Genomic DNA, 18,415 nt, shown 5'->3' with positions numbered 1-18,415 from the left:
AGGGTTCGTAGAGATCACAAGTAGAAAATGAAAAAAACTAAAAAATTAGGGTTTATGTTCTTCGATTGGAACTCAAGATTAATCGCATCTCTCATTGCTCTTCGATTCAATCAAAGAAGAACAAAACGACTCTTCCGATTTCTCTTTTCAGGTAAGGTTTTACTCTCTTTATCTTTCGTTCCATCTTTCGAGATTTGAGATTTTGAGATTCTTTGATCACATGAGGTTTCTACACTAGTGGATCGAATTACTTTAGGGTTGTTGTATGATCTGAGTATTTTTTTGGTAATTAGGGTTCGATTGGTTTTGTTATGGTTTGTTGAGATTTGGTAATTAGGAAAATTGAAACTTTGACCAGACACCCAATTTAAGGCTGTTTTTTTTTTTTTTTTCAAAAAATGGTTTCGATTTATCTTGAGCTAAATTTTTTTATTTTTTTTACCTTATTTATTATGCTCTTAAAGTGTTCAAAGAAGATTTTGTTTGAATGTATTTATATTTGATTCCAAGATTTGATATATTTTTCCACATTGGCATTAACTTAGCCTCTTGTCGCATAGAGTACGTGTGGCACTCAAGCTAATCCCCTTATATAGCCTCACCCAAGAGTCCATGGAGTTCCTTTGATTTCACTAAGACACTCACATACTCAACAAAATGCTCACACACTTAGAAAGGGGGATCCACATACTGGGACACTGGCGACAATGATTGTGGTAAGCTTTGTGTTGCTTCTCTTTTGTGTAGCTCTTTGTGAGGCTTTCTCGGCCTCTTGTAATCTTTTTCCCCTCTTTTTCAATATATTATACTTATCAAAAAAAAAAAAAATTGATTGTGGTAAGCTATGCTTCTTGTTGTCCTTTTGCTTTACCCTCCAATTCCATCACTTTATGTTTCTTGCAAACCATCATTACTTAGTTTTTAGTTTTAATTTGCTTCTAGTTTAATTTATTTTCCTACTCATTTAGTTGTTGTATTTTGTGGTTCACATTCATCATAAAAACAAAGTAACAAAAAAATTAAGAAAAAAAACGTGAGAGTAGAGTGCATCTGCTTCTCTCTCTTGGTTGGCAACAATCAACCCAGTAAGTTAGGTTGTATCTGCTACATATTAGTCTTTTTCTTAACTTGTTAGTCTTGGTTCCATATAGTTTTCCTTAATGCTTTTGGTTTGGTCTTTTTCTTCCCTTATAAATAATTGTGATTACTAAAAGTTAGCAAGTGGTTCTTCCCTTATAAATCGAACTTAGTATTGCAGCAGTTTGAGACTCATTCAGTGTGGACGACAATCCCGCACTTAACCTTCTGGCCAGTGTGTCATCTATTTGTAAAGAACAGCGATCACAGATTTCCTTGGTCTGCAAATAAATAAACTTCAAATCATTTTGTACATAGTTTCATCTAATATAATAATAGGCTTCTAATTGCATTTTCTATCCAAATCCAATTAGACTTTTATAAACAGCGATTAAAGAAGAACAGAATGCACTATTAGGAAGAAAATTAAACAAGAGTCCCAAATGAAGTGGACCCACACTCACAATTTGACATATTCAACATTGGAGATTTCATAGTAAAAACAATGACTAAAACTATAACTTAGTCATAAGCATCCAGCTTGTAAGTCTTCTTGTTCCATTCGACACAAAATTCCATAGTTACAGATGATTACAATACCAAAAATGGTCTAGATTATTTAGTTAAGAGATATCAAGCCATCCAACTGTGAATATGAACCTCCTTCTTGTCCATCATGTGTCCTACACATGACCGGGACAAGACCAAGGTTTTATATATCATACTGATTGAATGTTTTGGTTAATGGGACCGATATGGCATCGACCGATACGTTTGATACAAACCAAAACATACCAAAAACATTCAATGTTTCGTATTCATCTTGGTCGATACCGATACGTATCGACCGATACCTTCTGATATTTTTAACCATGTACAAGACATTAACACGTTTCGGATAAATCTAGATTCTTGAACTAGTGCACATTTCATACCGTGCAATTGGGGAACAAAACCTCCTTGATAATCGTAACATTTCCCAACATGTGAAGCGCTTTCCATATCCTATTGTTGTTATATTTATCAGAAATACTGCAAAAAGTGATTTGCCCATGCCCTCTTTGGCCTCTATGGGTTTTGAAGTTATGATATTAAAATGTGCGTGCATGTCATGATTATCCTGAGAAACTTTGGAATCAGTGGTCAAACGCTCATCCTCCGAAACTTTAGTGATTGATGCAAAAGTCCACGTCCTTCCATAACACTCTAAATGAGAAACAATTTCAGGAACAACAGCTGACAAAAAGAAAACATCTTCGGGTTTTTGTTTGTATAATTCCTTTGCCACTTACACCAGACATGTTTCTCCAAGAATCAATCTTAACAACATATGAGCATGACCCATGTCATTTACACTCCTCTAGGGAAATCACTTCGGGCGAAAGGTGCCTTGGACATAACTTCCATACTTGAACACAACTCGGCATGAGTTTCTTCTATTAAGGGAAAAAAGAAAAGAGCAACTCGGCATGAGTTTCTTCAATTAAGGGAAAAAGAAAAGAGTCAAGATAATGCTCTACTGATTGAAAATATTCGGGAATCTTTTCCACCAACAAAATTCATTAGAAACAGTTAAATTTTAACAAATAATCCAACGGAAGCTTGTAGTAGACAATCACAATTTTTGAAATATACCAATACATTGACAGAAATTTTCCAATAGAAGAAAAAGAAAGATACAAGTATATATATATGACAGAAATCATAAAATTTTAGTGAATGTCTTCAATATCTTTATTATTATTATTTTATTTTTTTGTGGAGCAAGCTATTTTTTATTTTTCAATATAAGAAGGGGTTCAAGGGGTTTGAACCTAAGACCTTGAGAACATCCTCCCAAGGTCTTACCACTTATCTTTATTTGTACAACATTTGAATCATATTTTTCTTACATGAGAATGCTCACAAATAAACTCATTAGATGTTAGCTGAGATGGTAAGGGCGACTGGCCAGTATGCTCCCTAGGTCACACCTTTGAGTCTCTCTATGTCCCTCCACATAAAGTGATATATTTAACTATTGTCACGTGCAAGTGGTTGGTACGTACGGTCCACCAAAGCAAAAAAAATGTTAGCACCATTATTTCTATTTAACCATCATTCCTCTACACCATAGGATCTAGAGTTGATCGAGCAATCACCACCCTTGGACTCTAATTGAAGATTACGAGAGTAAAGTATTAGATAAGGCAATTATTTAGCTCATGTTGTGACAAATCATGGTGTTAAGTTTAAAGTATCTTTTCATTTTTGTTCATCTTCTCATCAATATGTAATTTGCCTACTTAGAAAAATAAAAGTGTCCATTGTTTAGAACTTGAAAAATGGGATTTGATATGATGGCATGGCAACAAGGACTACTGTTTTTTCATTCGAGTTGCATCTATAAACATACAGTGACACTAAAGTATTGTTTTTTTACTATTGTCAAAATGATCTATAACAATGTCGATTTTCTTTGCAACTTAAAATTTTCCAATCAATTATGACTAAAGTGAAGGCTTGGTCAATTCCTTAATTAATCCTACAATAATTCGATTTAAAATGGAAATTTTTTTAGAGTTGCTATTGCCACCCTAACTTTTACTTATTACACTAACATTTACTTAAATTATTTATCACACCCCAATCAAAGATTAAAACGCACTCTTCAACCATTACAAAAATTTGGCTCAAATTATTATAATCTCAATATTACAAAATATTATATCACTCGTTCAAATAATTTCAGTAGTAATTCTAAACCCTTATAAAAAGAGGGGGAGAACTTCTAATGACACCCCAACTTTTACTTATTCTGAAATCATTCACTTATTTTCTTTATTTTTTTAATTGGGGTGTAATAAGTAAAAGTTAGGGTGCCAATTAATAACACAATTTCCGAAGAAATTAGAATGAAACCCTGACAGACGACGAACTTCGATCTATTCTGTCGAAATTACGATAGTAATTAGATCTCTCTCAATCTGCTTCTCGTTCGTTCTATCCTGGAGTCACTGATTCAGATCTCTCTGTCATTGCCTCTGGATTTCGTTGCTTACAGATTCTCAATCTTCAGAATTGTAAAGGTGATTTTTTATTTATTTATTTATTTTGTTATCTTTGATTATTTGAGATTATCGGTATTTTTCTGTGCTTGTGTGGTGAATTTAGGGGTTTGATCGGATAAAAGATGATGCCTTTGTTTGGTTTTATTTATTTATTTTCATAATTGTTATACTTTTGGAGGGAAATTCACTTTGGAATTACTATAAGAAATAGAGTATTTAGGTAAACTTGTGAGATCGCATTATTGCTTTATGTGGCAATTCAATTTAGCTCATGCTCTATTTATATTCAAGTCGTGGGATCCGAAAATGTTCATTTCAGATTCTGATAAAATATTGAATTTGGTGAACTCGGGGTTTTGTTTGTAGTGAATTTCACTCTGGATGATTAAACAAACTGGGATTTCTTTTGTTGATTTGTGCTGGAGCTCACCGTAGTAGTTCCTTCTGTTTTTTTTTTTTTTTTTTTTTTTTCAACAGATTCCGTAAGTTGGAAGTGTTCATAAATTGGAATCTTGTGTTTAGTAGCTTGCTCTGTTGAAGTTAGTTTCATGATTTGACCCTCATGGGAGTGTTTGAATTATTCTCTATATTTGACAATATATGTTTGTGCATGTAAACTAGGGTCTGGTTCTTGTGATCTTTATGGAGTTCTTTTTGAAAGATGAAATGCATGTCGCATTTGGTGAAAGAGATTGAATTATGCTGTTATTATTGAATATGCTATATATATATTTTTATTGACAATGATCAATGAAAGGTTCTTTCTTCTTTTTTTGGTGTTAACTATTTCATAAAATATTATATTGTTTGAATGTCAGAGTAATAATGTACTATGCATGCATGGGATGTCACTCACTAACCACTTTGACACTCTTGAGATCGGTTGACATTCTTAGTTACTTTCTAACTTCTTGTAACTCCTCGCACACTTGTATAGTGCACTTTTCATATAGGACAAGTAGTTGTAACTATCGGATGACAAGGTAAGACACTTGTCTATTCATTCTTTGTTTGTAATTCTATAAATAATCATTGTAGTAGGATGAGACAAATCGATAAAAGAAAACCAGAGATCATTCTCTGTTTATTAAAAGCATTTCATCATGTTCTCTGTTTAGTAAAATCAATAAAGTTGTGAATTGGTAACAGCTTAACTGATTCTTGACTGGAACCAGAACTAATTATCATGGTTTTGAGGGTACCTTTATCTGTGTTGGAATCGAAACCGATAGGAATAAGAATAGTTGTGTATGATAACGGCCATGGTTTAAAATATTGTTTTGTTCGATGTTTCGATTTCTAAAAGTTGTAACGATACAGAGATTACCGAAACATTCTAATACATTTAAAAAGGAGGTGAGGAGAAGAAGAGAAATTGACTCTCTAAGAATGTTGAAACAACAAAATTTTCGATTCTATGCCCATATCATCTAAGAATGTTGAAAAAAGGAGATGTCTTGATCAATACATTCCAAGACAATACAACATTTTGAACCACGACAATATTGGTAACCAATTTGAACTGATCTATAACTAGTTAAGACTGATAACCATCAATTATAACATTGCCAATGGTGTCAATTTCTTCTAAGAGAGTCAATTTTAATTTTTTTTTATACGAATCTTGTAGGGAATGGAATTTTTTTTTAACTATCAGAAAAAAATGATAGTACCGTGATAGTTGAGCACAATAGGTTTCTGCCTTGTGTACATTAATACTCGAACTAGAACCTGCCCATCAAAACCTCTGCATGTCAAGCCATAAGGTCTAGATCCGTTGACTTTTTGATTCAATATACTTGTATTTTTAAATTGTTGGTTTGCTTGTGGAATACTATTTGAACAATGCATCCCAATCAAACTAAAAGAATTTTTTTATAAGACGACGGTAAGACTAGCTATGCCCTATAGAGAAGAAAGCTGGCAACAAAGAAACATGTGCATGATTTAGCATCGCAAAGATGAGGATGTTGAGTGGAAAAATTAGGAAAGATAAAGTTAAGAAAATGTTGGAGTAGCTCCAATGGGTAATAAACTAAGCCGATTGAGATGTTTTTTTATGTGCAATGAAGCCGTTACAGCACCCAGTTAGAAGGAATATGCAAGTTGATGGTTCTAATAGGTCAAGGGGGAGATAAAAAGAATGTGGATTGTATAGATTTAGGACAAAACAGGTCCATCTCCAGTGTTTATGTGTTACAAAGACACGAAAACATGTGTCGGTGTTTAACATAGGTATGAAATGTCTAACATTGGACTTTTGAGAAGCCCAAAAACACAGACAAAGCCCCCAAATATATATTAAAAAAAAGTCTACATATTTCTATTATACTGTAGTGCTTTAGTAATGGTAAATTATAATATTTTAAAACAAAAATAAGGAAAGAAATATGAGATGTAGAAGAAAACATTTCATTTATCACAGAGTTCTTCATTAACTTAATAAATATAGGTAGATTTATAAGAGGGGATACTATCAAACAACTATGGTTGTGTTCAACAACTTAATAAAGAAGGCACCGAGGATGGAACACATCAACTTTTTTTTTTAATAAAAAATTTAAAATAAAGAATGACACAAGCATTAGTGTTAATCAGATAACGCTAGCCATGTGGCAGAAAGATGTATAATTCTTTCCACTTTTGTCCTCTAAAGAATTTTACAAAATCTAATGGATTTGTGTGGTCATAGCACAAACCTGGATCAAAACCCTACTGTCACACGTACGCCTAGCAAAAAATGCTACGAGAGTTTGTAAAAACATCTATGAAACCTGCCAATTATTTCTTGCCTCTTCCCTGCTGTAAACATGGGTTTTGTAAATTTTTTTAAATTAAAAAAAAAAAACACTAGGTAGTCAGGCATGACAGATTGATGTCTATTGGATGGATATGGTCTGAGTTGGCATGTGTTGGTGTTCAACATAGGTATGAAATGTCTAACATTGGACCTTTGAGAAGCCCAAAACACAGACAAAGTCCCCAAATATATATATATGGGAGCGGTTCGGCAGCCCTAAAGTTTGCCAAGTTTGGTGCCAAACTTTTTTTGTAAATCACTTTTGATGGGGCTAGAAGTTTTGGAATAGACTGATTTTTTGTGAGGATGATCTCTACGGTGAAGAGATCATCCTCACAAAAAATCAGCTCATTTTGAAACTTCTAACCCTAGTTTACAAGTTGAAGAATCGTGGACCGTCCAATTTTTGTAAATCACTTTTGATGGGGTTAGAAGTTTTGGAATAGGCTGAGTTTTGGTGAGGATGATCTCCTCATCATAGAGATCATCCTCACAAAAAATCAGCTCATTCCAAAGCTTCTAACCCATTTTGTAACATATAAGAACCACCAAAGCACATTTTACACTTTGTGGTGTAGAAGATAGTCATCTGACGCTTGAAGTGTGGTTGTGTCATACCAACTTTAGGCTGAATATGGAAGGAGATTTCTCTGTCCCGTAAGAAATTGGATTACAAATTCTGTTACGCCTTTACATGAAAGACTATATAAGGTTTTCTTTTGGCATTTGTCAATAAGGTTTTTTGTAACTCTTAGTTTTGCTTTTGTTTGTTCTTTTGTTTTGCTTTTCTCCTTTTCTGTGCTTTCTCTTGTTTGGGAGTTATCTCGGCCTCCTTTGTACTCTTCTTCTCTTTTGGTATTTATAAAATCTTTATACTTATCAAAACAAAAATAAGGTTTTTGTTCTTCGTGTTGAACCGTTTCAGTAATGGGAATGTTGCTTTTGAAATGGTATCTCATACACATCTCTTCAGGTGGGTTACTCTATCCCTCCTGTCTGTCTGCACCTTGGAGTGAGAGCATTGATATTGAGAAGGTATCTCATAATGGTTTATTAGATCATAGGGTACTTCCATTCTTGTTGTGAGCTTCGAGGAGATTCATCAAACCTATATAATTATACTTTCTTGAAGGTGTGACCTGGGTGAGGTGGTAAAGTCTGTATTCCAGTGATCAAAACCCCTTCTCCCCACTTAGACCTATATAAAAAGATATATTTATAGTTCCATTCAGCATTGTGTCACCTGGGTGAGGTGGTAAAGTCTGTGTGCCTGGGATCAAAACCCTACCTCCCCACTAAAACCTATATAAAAAAGACATATTTATAGTTCATGCAGCCTTGATTCCCTAGCTCACAAGTCAAATTGACTGGAGGCCAACCAGATGATAAATAAATGTTTGATATAGAACTAAACCAGTGACGGCTGATAAAATAATGTTACTGGTTGAAAAAATGTTTCTTACATGTTACACCATGGGGTTTGGTGTATTTGTGTGCTCTCTCTTATATTGGAAGGATGCCTCGTACAAAAGGCGCCTCCAATACTCTCTGGATCATTGAATTGGTAGTCAGGTCTGATATCTATCAAGGTCTACATGTTCTAAAAGCATCGATACTTTCCAATGAATCCACATTTTCCCCAAGTGAGTTTTTTTAAAGGACTTTTCATTGACAACATGTCAATTCATATTTCTCTGTTGCAGGTGTTACAGATGCTGGGTTGATTTCTCTTGGAAATGGTCTTCCATGTCTACAGTCATTGGATGTATCCTGCTGTAGAAAGCTCAGTGACAAGGGGCCGATTGCCATTGCTGAGAGCTGCTGCAACTTAAGAAGCTTGCACCTTTTGGCCTATAGATTCATTACGGATGGATTATTAAAATCCCTTTCGAAAAACAGCCCCAATCTTGAAAAGTTGGGGCTACAAGGATGCATCAACATAACCAATTCGGGTCTTGGAATTCTTGTTGAAGGATGTTAGCGAATCAATTTTTTGGACATCAGTAAATGTAGCCATATTGGAGATACCGGGGTTTCGAGTGTTGCCAAGGCTTGTTCTTCTTCTCTAAGAAACTTAAAGCTATTAGATTGTTACAAAGTTGGAGACAATGCTATATTTTCCTTGGCCCAGTCGTGCAAGATTCTTGAGACTCTGGTCATTGCACTACGTCACAAACAGTTAAAAACGACTAAATATTGCGGAAAAAACGACGGACTAAAGCCGTCGTTTATATACGACGGCTTTCACCAATTGTTTAACACTTAATGACGATTATAATAATCGTTTATTAACAACTAATTTAATCCGTCATTTAATTAGTAAAAGAATCATTACTGCCACACCAAATTTTACTAATGTTACATCGATTGGTGTGGCATTAATAAAATGTGATAATACTATTGCCGCACCAACTTTACAAAATCCCATATTCGATTTCTTCTTCGATTTCTTCTTCCTTTCTTCTCTGTATCTTCTTCCTCTATAACACCCTAGAGTTTTAAATCTCTAAAGAATAAATCCTATTTTCGATTTCTTCTCTCGTTTATATCTTCTTCCCCTAAAAAAAACCCTAGAGTTTTAAATCTCTAAAGAAAATATCCGATTTCGATTTCTTCTCCGTTTCTTCTCTCACGATTTTGAGTTTCGGACTTACGAAACCAGGCGAGGTTCGTGCGGCAATTCTCTCTCTCTCTCTCTCTCTCTCTCTCAGGCATAATGTTTTCTACATCCATTTGGGAACAATCTCTATCTATTTCTTGAATTTAAGCTAGGTTTTGCTTGAATAATGGAGATTTCTTCTTAACTTTTATTTATTTGTAGATCTCAAAGTTCTGATTTTATCCTCACTGATTTTATTCGCAGATCTCACAGTTCTGATTTTATTCTCACTGATTTCGGACTTACGAAATCAAGCTAGGTATGATTTTAACGATTCTCACTGATTTTTTTAGTTTATATAGTGAACAATCTCCCATTATTTATTTCTTTGTATCCACTTGCTGTGAGAGTTCAAGTTATGGTTAAGGATTGAGCTAGTGTTGTTGAGAAATGATGTAGACATAACTGTTTTTTAGTTTGTGTGTTTGTGGGTGTGTATGTGTACACAAGACAAGAGTCCAACAACATAAATAGATTTATGGATCTTAGCTATTAACAATTAGATTATCAAATTAAGGTTCTAGAGACCTCATAACGTATCTTAAAATTTTCTTTGACTTTAAAACAGTTCATATTGGGTTCATCAAAGCTTTTGCAATTTGGCTCTTTTAGTAGCTTTACAGAGATTTGAAATATTTTACCAAGTTTCCCTTAACTTTTCATTCAAAATCAGAGCCTTTGTTTACAAATGTGCTACAGCTTTAATTTGTTGCTGTAAATCTGGATTGAACACCTCATTCTTGTAAATTTGAGATGGGGGTCAATTTGAGACTAATCCAACAAGGATTGGATCAAAACCGTAACTGATCTGATAAACATCAGATCAGATTCTTGTTGAATCAGGTTTATTAACCCTGTATCATGGTATTTATGGTTCTAAAATTTGGGCACTTGGCAAGTCATTCCAGTCTTTGGAAACTATTAGGTGAGATGTCCAATGTGAATTCTCTTGCCACCCCATCCACCGTGAAGTATCCTGTCTTTTGGGATGAGATTAGTCCTTACGGTCACACGTTTTTCGTATCTTCTTTGAAGTAAAATGAGATTTCTTGGTGAAGGTTGCACAAGAATATCAACCTATTAAACATTAGATATAAACGTAAGGCAAGAAGCAATGGAGAGAAATTTAGCCAAAGTCATCCAGTTTCATTATTTGCACTTGTTAAAGAAACTACTAACAGTTGATTATTTGAGAGATATTGAACACTTGCACCTTAACAAATAGATACACAGACATAATGAACCTTTATCTTGGTTGGGCTTTTATTCTCTTGATCTTATTGTAATTATGTGTATCACGATGGAAATCTGTTATGAGGAAAAATGAGTTTTGTATAAGAATAGCACTTAAGTCTGTATGGTTGGCTGTAGCAAAAACATTTTGGAAGGGAAAATGGTCATGTTAAAATGAATTCTGTTGTGTCATTGCATCTAGGAAAATTTCAAAAAGAGTGGATGTTTTTAAAAAAAAAATTTCAACGGATCATATTCTTCATTGCTTGGAGGCAAGGGCTGTTTGGGTGCATTTTCTTCAAAGTATTACTAGAATTCTATGCACAATTTTAAATATATTTTGGGATTAATACTATAAGGTTTTGAATCTTGGCCTATACCTATCTTATCTTTTCCATTCTTTGCCTAGGACTTTCCATGTCAACTTACATCATTCAGTGACAGTTTCCATCGCCTTACAATGTGATATGGAAATAGTTATTTTCGTTACTTGTTTGCTGGTCAACTAATCTATTTTATTTATAAATGCTTGTAGACATTGGGAAATTCAAATTGGGCTCATTACCAAGGTTGGGAACATCCAGGTTCGTTGTGCTCTGCAACTTAGTGCTTACCATGTGTTGCTCATCTTTAAATAGTATGTTATCTGTTGAACCAAAGCAAAGCATGTTAGCTGATCATGTGGTCCAATTGGGCTTAATCTCTTGTATCGAGCTTTGCTTTATTAATATTGATTTCTCTAGTCATGGGACTGTAGCAGTGGGCATGAGGCAATTTTTGCCATTATCTTGGTGGCCCATTGCTAATAGAAGCATAAGAATTGAACTTAATGTTTTTCCTTTTCTCCATTCTTAGAAGCATAAGAATTGAACTTAATGTTTCCACCACCATTCTTTATGAGTCTTATAAAAACAATGTTAAGTCTGTTAGCATAGTCCCACATCGTCTGGGTACTCGGGTTGTGCAAATGTATAAAGCAGGGGAAACCCTCTCCTTGCAAGCCAGTTTTCAAGGATAAGTTAGGCCCATTGGTTAGAAATCATCAATCACTCTTGTTATTGGTATTAAGGTCTACAAAGGATGGGTATAAACATTAATAGATCACTCTAGACGCTTGAATTTGAATTGGCTTTTGTGAACTGTTATGTACTTGGACTGGTTCCAAGCCATGAAAGAAAATGCTTGAACCCAACATCTGGAAATCGTCATCAGTGAGATTTTTGATGTGCAGCTCCATAAAAAATTGAACCAAACATTTATGAGTTAGTAAGCCAGAAAAGAATATTACAAGACGAACAATGATTCGTAATGATGTATGGTCTCATTACTAAACATATAGAGAAGTTTAGATCCAAAATTGATATTTTCACCCATGTTTGTGTTTTTATATGGTTTGTCATTGGAGGTTTAGTGAGTTTGGGCTTGTACATGTTAGGCATATACTTCATCTTTTCTTATAGTTGTCTTAAAGGTCTTTACAGCCCCTCTTTTTCTTTGGTCATTATTTTTGTCTGCTCCTGGTGTTGTATGTATGCATTCTTGAGTGCAAAACATGTCCATAGTGTGGTTACTATACTGGAACACCAAATTCCAAATATGCCCAAACACTCGTAAACTTTAACCAACGATGGTACCTTGCACTTTTGATATTTCTGAACTTGTGAAAAATGATTTACAAGTATAACTATTATGGACTCTTAATCATTATTAACTCAAATGGTTGCAACTCTCAAAGTGGTGCGGGATGGTTGAACAATTACATAAAAATCTTGTAATTTGATCCCTCTTAGAGTTGAGGGAAATATATTTATATATATATATATATATATATATATATATATATATATATATATATATAGTTTATTATTTTATATGAGTTGGGTTTGATAGACAAAGAGGTATGTCCTATATAGGTTAAACATTTCATAATAATGGTCTGATTTTATATGAGGATGATTTTATCATAAAAAAAATTAAATTTTCTTTCCCGATATTGTCTACCAAATGCCGTTTATTATATATATATATATATAGATTTTAATTTAAAACGTTCGGTCAAAGACTTCACAAATTTCTTCAAAGGTTATAAGCAACCTGATATTGTGGCTTAGATCATGAGATGTTTTTAGAGATTTGTGTAGTGCAGTCTGGAAGCAACTTCGGCTGAACGATGTTAATAATCTTCATGAAGAAAGACAATAAATAAATAAATTAAAGAGAGCGAACACTTCAGCATTGAAATTAACACTTAAGCATTATTGAAATTGACCCCAGGACTTGACTTGACTTCAATTATTGTTATGATACACTTCAGCATTATTGTTATTATAGTTGATTGGCAGAATTGGCTTGATTTACTTCAATTATAGTGCACATTGTACACTATTTCTCTTTAGTGGAGCTATGGAATAAATGCTCTTAAATTCATCATTTGTTGGGGGAGGGTATGTAATTGGTGGAGGTTTATGGGTTGGGGGTCGGTATGTAATTGGTGGTGGCTGTATTGGTGTTGGTTTATGTGTTGGGGGAGGATATGTAATTGGTGGTGGTTTATGTGTTTGGGGAGGATATTTAAGTCATTCTCCACCTTATGGACCTCATGACTTGGGAGTATTCAACTTAGAAGATGGGAGTATTGAAAAATATTATATGATACAAGGGTGAGTTATGTTGAGGTTGAGGTTGAGGTTGAGATGAGAGAGATGGGGGCCAGTAGAAAAGAGTAGAGTAATTGCAGCCTTTGAACATGGGAATTAATTATGAGTACAACAAGTTTTGTATGGGCCTTTTTGTTTGGGCTGATCCTGCAACTTGTTTCTCGATAACTCTTTTAAAAAGAAGCCTTCACCGAGATCATTGTACTTGATCTAAAAATGATCTAGAGTTATTGGTAACCAATTTAATTCATTTTAATACAATCCTAAATGATTTATCCCAACCTGTTCTCTCTTTCTTCACCTTCATCATTTTTTTTTTTTTTTTATTAACTTTTTATGCTGCCTAGGATTTGAACCACAAATCATACAGTGAGTACTTTTTTTTTCCATAGAGACCAATATTTGGTCATAGAGTACTAGATTGAGTGTGATATTGAAAGGTCCAACTTGCAAGTCCCTTCAAACTTGCTGACTCCTCAAATTCTCCAAACAATAGTTCTAAAACTTGGCCACTCGGCAAGTCATTCTAGTCTTTGGAAACTATTAGGTGAGATGTCCAATGTGAATTCTCTTGCCACCCCATCCACTATGAAGTATCCTGTCTTTTGGGATGAGATTAGTCCTTACTTGTTGTTGTTGTTCATGAATAACTTTATGTGATTTAATTAGTTCAATTGGTTTTGGTTTTTTGTGGGTCTTCTCTAATCATGTTGAGAAACAAATCAAATTTAAAGGGATTTGTTTTGTTTTTTTTTTTAATAGTTGTTATTCTTTATATTTCTTAATTATTATTTATTTTGCAGGAGGCCATCAATAGAATGATTGCTAATGACCCTTCTAATAAACATAACGATCTAGACCATGACCCTGTGGCTGTGGTATGTACATTATTTTAATTAGGATATTTTGTAATTATGATATAATATTGTGTAGTAGGCATTAATATTAGTAAGTATGATATCATATCGTTAGTAGATATTGATATTAGACACTTTTTGTACATGTTTGTGGTCCTGATAGTCGGGGTCGTGTTCGGGGAATGGGTTCAGGTGTTTCCAAGACTTCCGTGTGTGCTTCAATTCCTTACAAGCAAGCCTTGGCGTATGAGACGACAATCCTTCATAATAGAGTGGATAAGTTGACGGAAGCGGTGCAAAAGATGAATGAGACTTTACAACAATCAAATTTTTCTACTAGAACACTAATGCGGTCTTCTACCAATCTCGGTAGTTTTTCACAGGTATTACATTGGCATTTTACTTTTGATAGATGAGTGAACTTCTATTGTTGCAATGATATTGTCTACATTATTTTATAGGTAAGGCCCGATTATCCACATCATGAGTCACATTCTAATCCACCAAGCATACAAACAGGTCATTGTAAGGTGAATCGCTTACAACGACCACATGATTGTGTTGCCGAAGGAAGAGTGATAGATGCATCTAATGCAGATTCAGATAGTTACGATATTCTTATAGATGAGGTCCTTAATGGTAATGTGATTCTACAGAGTGGAGAAGGAACATTCGCTGATTTGACATGTGGTGATATTATTGATTGGCCCAAATTTCGAATAAAGTTTTACTGAACAAAGGTACTTTTCTTACTTTATATGGTAGATAGACACTAAACATAAAAAATTATAATAAAATAATTAAATGTTTGACAATGATAGTTATGAGAACTCTTTTATTTTGTAATTTAGTATATTCATCTTTCTTGCATAATTACTTGGATTGCTTTAGGTAGTCGGTATCATTACTATATATCTGACAATGTTTTTTAATTTTTCAATCACAGATTTCGGCAATATGTCATCCTTACGAATCGCTGCGTCATTCTTCCAAGGACCGAGAAAGACATACGTTGGTTTTGATTTCTACAAGTAAAGTGAAGTTGGTAGAAGATATTTTTTGAAAAACATCTTTAAACATTGGGATGTATATTAAAATCGACACCATGAAAACGGGGCATGTTGGACTATGATTGCACATGTAAAATTTGAATGAATATGGTTTCCATTTGAAAAATGTAAAATTTTGTTTTTTTGGTGTATTTATTTATTTTGTTAGATTTTAATTTTCTATCCAATGAAAATTGTTATTTTCTTTTTAGGTGAAAAATAATAAAAATAACAAACAATATTGGCTAAAATTTAAAAAAAAAATTTTGACAAAAAAAACGACGGCTTTAAGCCGTCGTTTATATCTACTAATTTAATTTAAAATCGACGAATAAAAATGACGGGTTTGAGCCGTCGTTTTTTTTTGACAGATTATGACCGTCGTTTTTTAGAACAGTTTGTTGACGCGTGCCAACCGTCGTTCACCAAAAACAACTTCGTTATTTACAACTGCTCTTGCGACGGCGGGGGCCGTCATTTTTCTTAAAAAACGACGGCTTTGGCCCGTCGTTTTTTGTGAAATATGACGTAGTGTTGGTGGTTTCCGTAAAGTTTCTGATGAATCCATAAAATCATTGGTCATCAACTGTAACCATAGTCTAAAACACTTGAGGATGGACTGGTGTTCGAGTGTTTCCGATTCTTCCTTGGGTTTCATCTTCTCGCTATGCAGAAACTTAGAGGCCCTTGATATTGGGTGCTGTAAGGAGGTGACGGATGAATCTTTTCGTGAATTGAGGAACATTGGTTTTGAGTCTCATCTAAAGGTTTTGAAGATCAACAACTGTCCGAAGATTACAGTTTCTGGAAAAGGCAAGCTTCTGGATTCCTGCAAATACCTAGAATATCTCGATCTGAGGTCGTGCCCAAATGTCACAAAGGCTGATTGTTTTCAGGCTGGGTTAGGGTTTCCCGTAAGTTGTAAAGTCAACTTCACAGGTAGTTTATCGGAGCTTGATGCTTTTGTTGACGTTTTTCTTTGAATTGAAGATGCCCAATGGTTCGGTAAGCCCAGGGATTCTTTGAAACAAATACTAAACAAGCAGCTCTAAGTAGTCTGGGCAACAGATGATCACCAGTCCAACTTTTAATTATTTGTGTCAGTTGTTCATGTTTTATATGTGGATTTGTTGTTTGAAGAACATTTCTTCTGTCATATTTGTCACAATATGCAGAGAAAAATACATTAAGGGGAGTGTATGTTTTAAAATCTGTTAGTAATTTGTTGATATAAGAACCACTTTGAATGGCAATCTCTCTAGTTTTTCTTGGTGAAGGCAAGACTTGAACCGATCCTCCATTAGGTCTCCTTGACCTCTTTGTTTGTTTCCGCCCTTTGGTTTAATGAAATTATTATTATTTTTTCTATTATAGGTGGATTTGTAGGTCAGTTTTTTTAAATTCAGCTAAGATTTTCAAAACACGAAAGAATAATCTTGGATCTCATATCATATATGTCTAAGATGAGTTGAATCGTTCAAAACATTGACCATCTTGCCTGATAACCTCATAGACTGCGATGACTAATGACTTGCCTTAGAAAGCCTGAGCACATTTCCCCTTGAATTCTCAATCTAGGGTTCGAGTTCTGATTTGTTCCAGTTTCAGTCCGAAAGTTGAAAAGAAAATACTGTAATTTGAAAGATCAAGAACACGACTGGAGCTCTAATTCTAACAGCAACATCATTGATGATCGGGAAATTCTGTGTTTTTCTTGGGAGAACTGAAAATCCGATTTCCATAGTTGAAGTAGGAGAGAGAGATAAAGAACAAAGAATCTCCATTGTCGGAGTTAATGGAGTCGGATTCTGAGTTAATCGATGCCTTGAAATCTCAATTATAACGACAGATCAAAGATCGAGAAGATGAAAAAGCTTTGGAGATCTTGAATCACGTGATTTCAGCAGAATCGATGGGAAGATCAGAAGTTAGAAAGGTTTTGGAAGCGATTTTGGCTATAAATCCTCTCTATTATGAAGCTCTCTTACAGAAATCCTTGATCATGGAAACATGCGGAGAAAGCCAAATCGCGCTCTAACAGCTTGAATAAACCCTAAAACTTGCTTACGAAGAATGAAAGGAGAAAGAAGTTTGAGATGTTCAGTTGGTCATCGCCCCAATTCATCTTCTACAGAAGAACATTGAAGAAGCAATGAAGATTTATCAAGATCTTGTTGATGAAGATCTTGAGGATTATCGGTCGTTTTTCTGCCAAGGTGTGATTTTTTGCTTGCTCGATCTGATCGATGAGGCGAATGAGCGATTCACGAAGTGTAAAGAGGTCTATCCTCCAATCAGACTTAAGGTGGAAGGATTCTCACTGAATCCACTATGTAAACAATATTCTTTGAGACAAATGCAGATAATTGAATTTGGAACATTTTTCAGATTGTAATCAAGAAAATAATTGGAGATTAGAGGGTTACTTCATTTTGGTAGACTTTCTGCATTTTTTCCTCTTTCTTTTTGAAGAGATGCTATTGAATCTGCATTGCACGACACACCCAATCAAGTTCCCATTCTTACAAAGACTTCTGTCATCGATTTCTTTCTTCCAATAGGCATTATTCTTTAGCAACGTGTAGAAGGTACTCTGATAAACTTCATTTTCCGTGCACCCAAGAAACCCAAACAGAACTCCCCATAAGTCATGTACTCTCTTTCATGCGGTGTTCCAAGAGATCGAAAGTATCTAAATATATTTATAATTTTCTCCCTCCATAAATTCTGAAAGTAAACGAGAGATTCAATAGAAACATCGTTACGTGAAATCACATAGTCTACGTGTGAAAATGGACATCAAGGATTTTCCAAGCAGGTGTAACAAGCTAACATCTTGGTTTGACAGTATGCTCGCCTCTGTACAAACTGACTCGTAGAAGACATCTGACATGTCTTTAGCAATCATCTTGGCTTTTGTAAGAAGTTCTTTCTTCGTTGTAAATTGCTTTGAAGGCCAACACTTGCTTTTGGTTGCCCAAAGAGAGTTCCCAAGAACATACAATAGAATCAGACTTGATGCATCTTCTCAAC

General features: G+C 34.5%; 2 protein-coding genes across 10 annotated transcripts in view; both read left to right on the top strand.

The window, feature by feature from the left end:
- Nucleotides 1-4,027: 4,027 nt before the first annotated feature.
- Nucleotides 4,028-18,415, top strand: part of LOC147397849 (uncharacterized) — a gene marked incomplete at its 5' end in the record, with an annotated part of 55,167 nt that continues 40,779 nt past the window's right edge. Inside the window, one exon of the mRNA XM_086446901.1 lies at nucleotides 4,028-4,145. Within this exon, the coding sequence (XP_086303027.1) occupies nucleotides 4,028-4,145 (118 nt within the window). The remainder of the gene's footprint in view (nucleotides 4,146-18,415) is intronic.
- Nucleotides 9,183-15,558, top strand: LOC147397854 (uncharacterized). Of its 9 annotated transcripts, XM_086446900.1 has the most exons (8): nucleotides 9,183-9,594; nucleotides 9,791-9,845; nucleotides 11,355-11,403; nucleotides 14,280-14,356; nucleotides 14,482-14,716; nucleotides 14,795-14,863; nucleotides 14,990-15,073; nucleotides 15,280-15,558. In XM_086446900.1, exons 4-7 carry the CDS (start codon nucleotides 14,295-14,297, stop codon nucleotides 15,065-15,067), a joined length of 444 nt encoding a protein of 147 aa, XP_086303026.1. In that variant the 5' UTR covers nucleotides 9,183-9,594; nucleotides 9,791-9,845; nucleotides 11,355-11,403; nucleotides 14,280-14,294; the 3' UTR covers nucleotides 15,068-15,073; nucleotides 15,280-15,558. The 9 variants fall into 9 exon arrangements, with proteins under 9 accessions (XP_086303026.1, XP_086303017.1, XP_086303020.1 ...); XM_086446891.1 differs by having other exon boundaries at nucleotides 9,362-9,594; nucleotides 14,795-15,073; XM_086446894.1 differs by having other exon boundaries at nucleotides 9,362-9,594; nucleotides 11,355-11,456; nucleotides 14,795-15,073.

Source organism: Akebia trifoliata, chromosome 7 (genome assembly GCF_017979445.1).
Source record: "Akebia trifoliata isolate Shusen 1 chromosome 7, ASM1797944v1, whole genome shotgun sequence".
Lineage (NCBI taxonomy): Eukaryota > Viridiplantae > Streptophyta > Magnoliopsida > Ranunculales > Lardizabalaceae > Akebia > Akebia trifoliata.
This window is presented reverse-complemented; position numbering and strand designations above follow the sequence as displayed.

Bases quoted from the DNA above. Each gene is read 5' to 3' on its own strand.
- LOC147397854 (XM_086446895.1), top strand. From the start codon at position 14,295: ATGATTGCTAATGACCCTTCTAATAAACATAACGATCTAGACCATGAC. The intron at 14,357-14,481 runs ATGTACATTATT...TTTTGTACATGT, and splicing joins CATGACCCTGTGGCTGTGGT to TTGTGGTCCTGATAGTCGGG. The intron at 14,717-14,794 runs GTATTACATTGG...ATTATTTTATAG, and splicing joins ATCTCGGTAGTTTTTCACAG to GTAAGGCCCGATTATCCACA.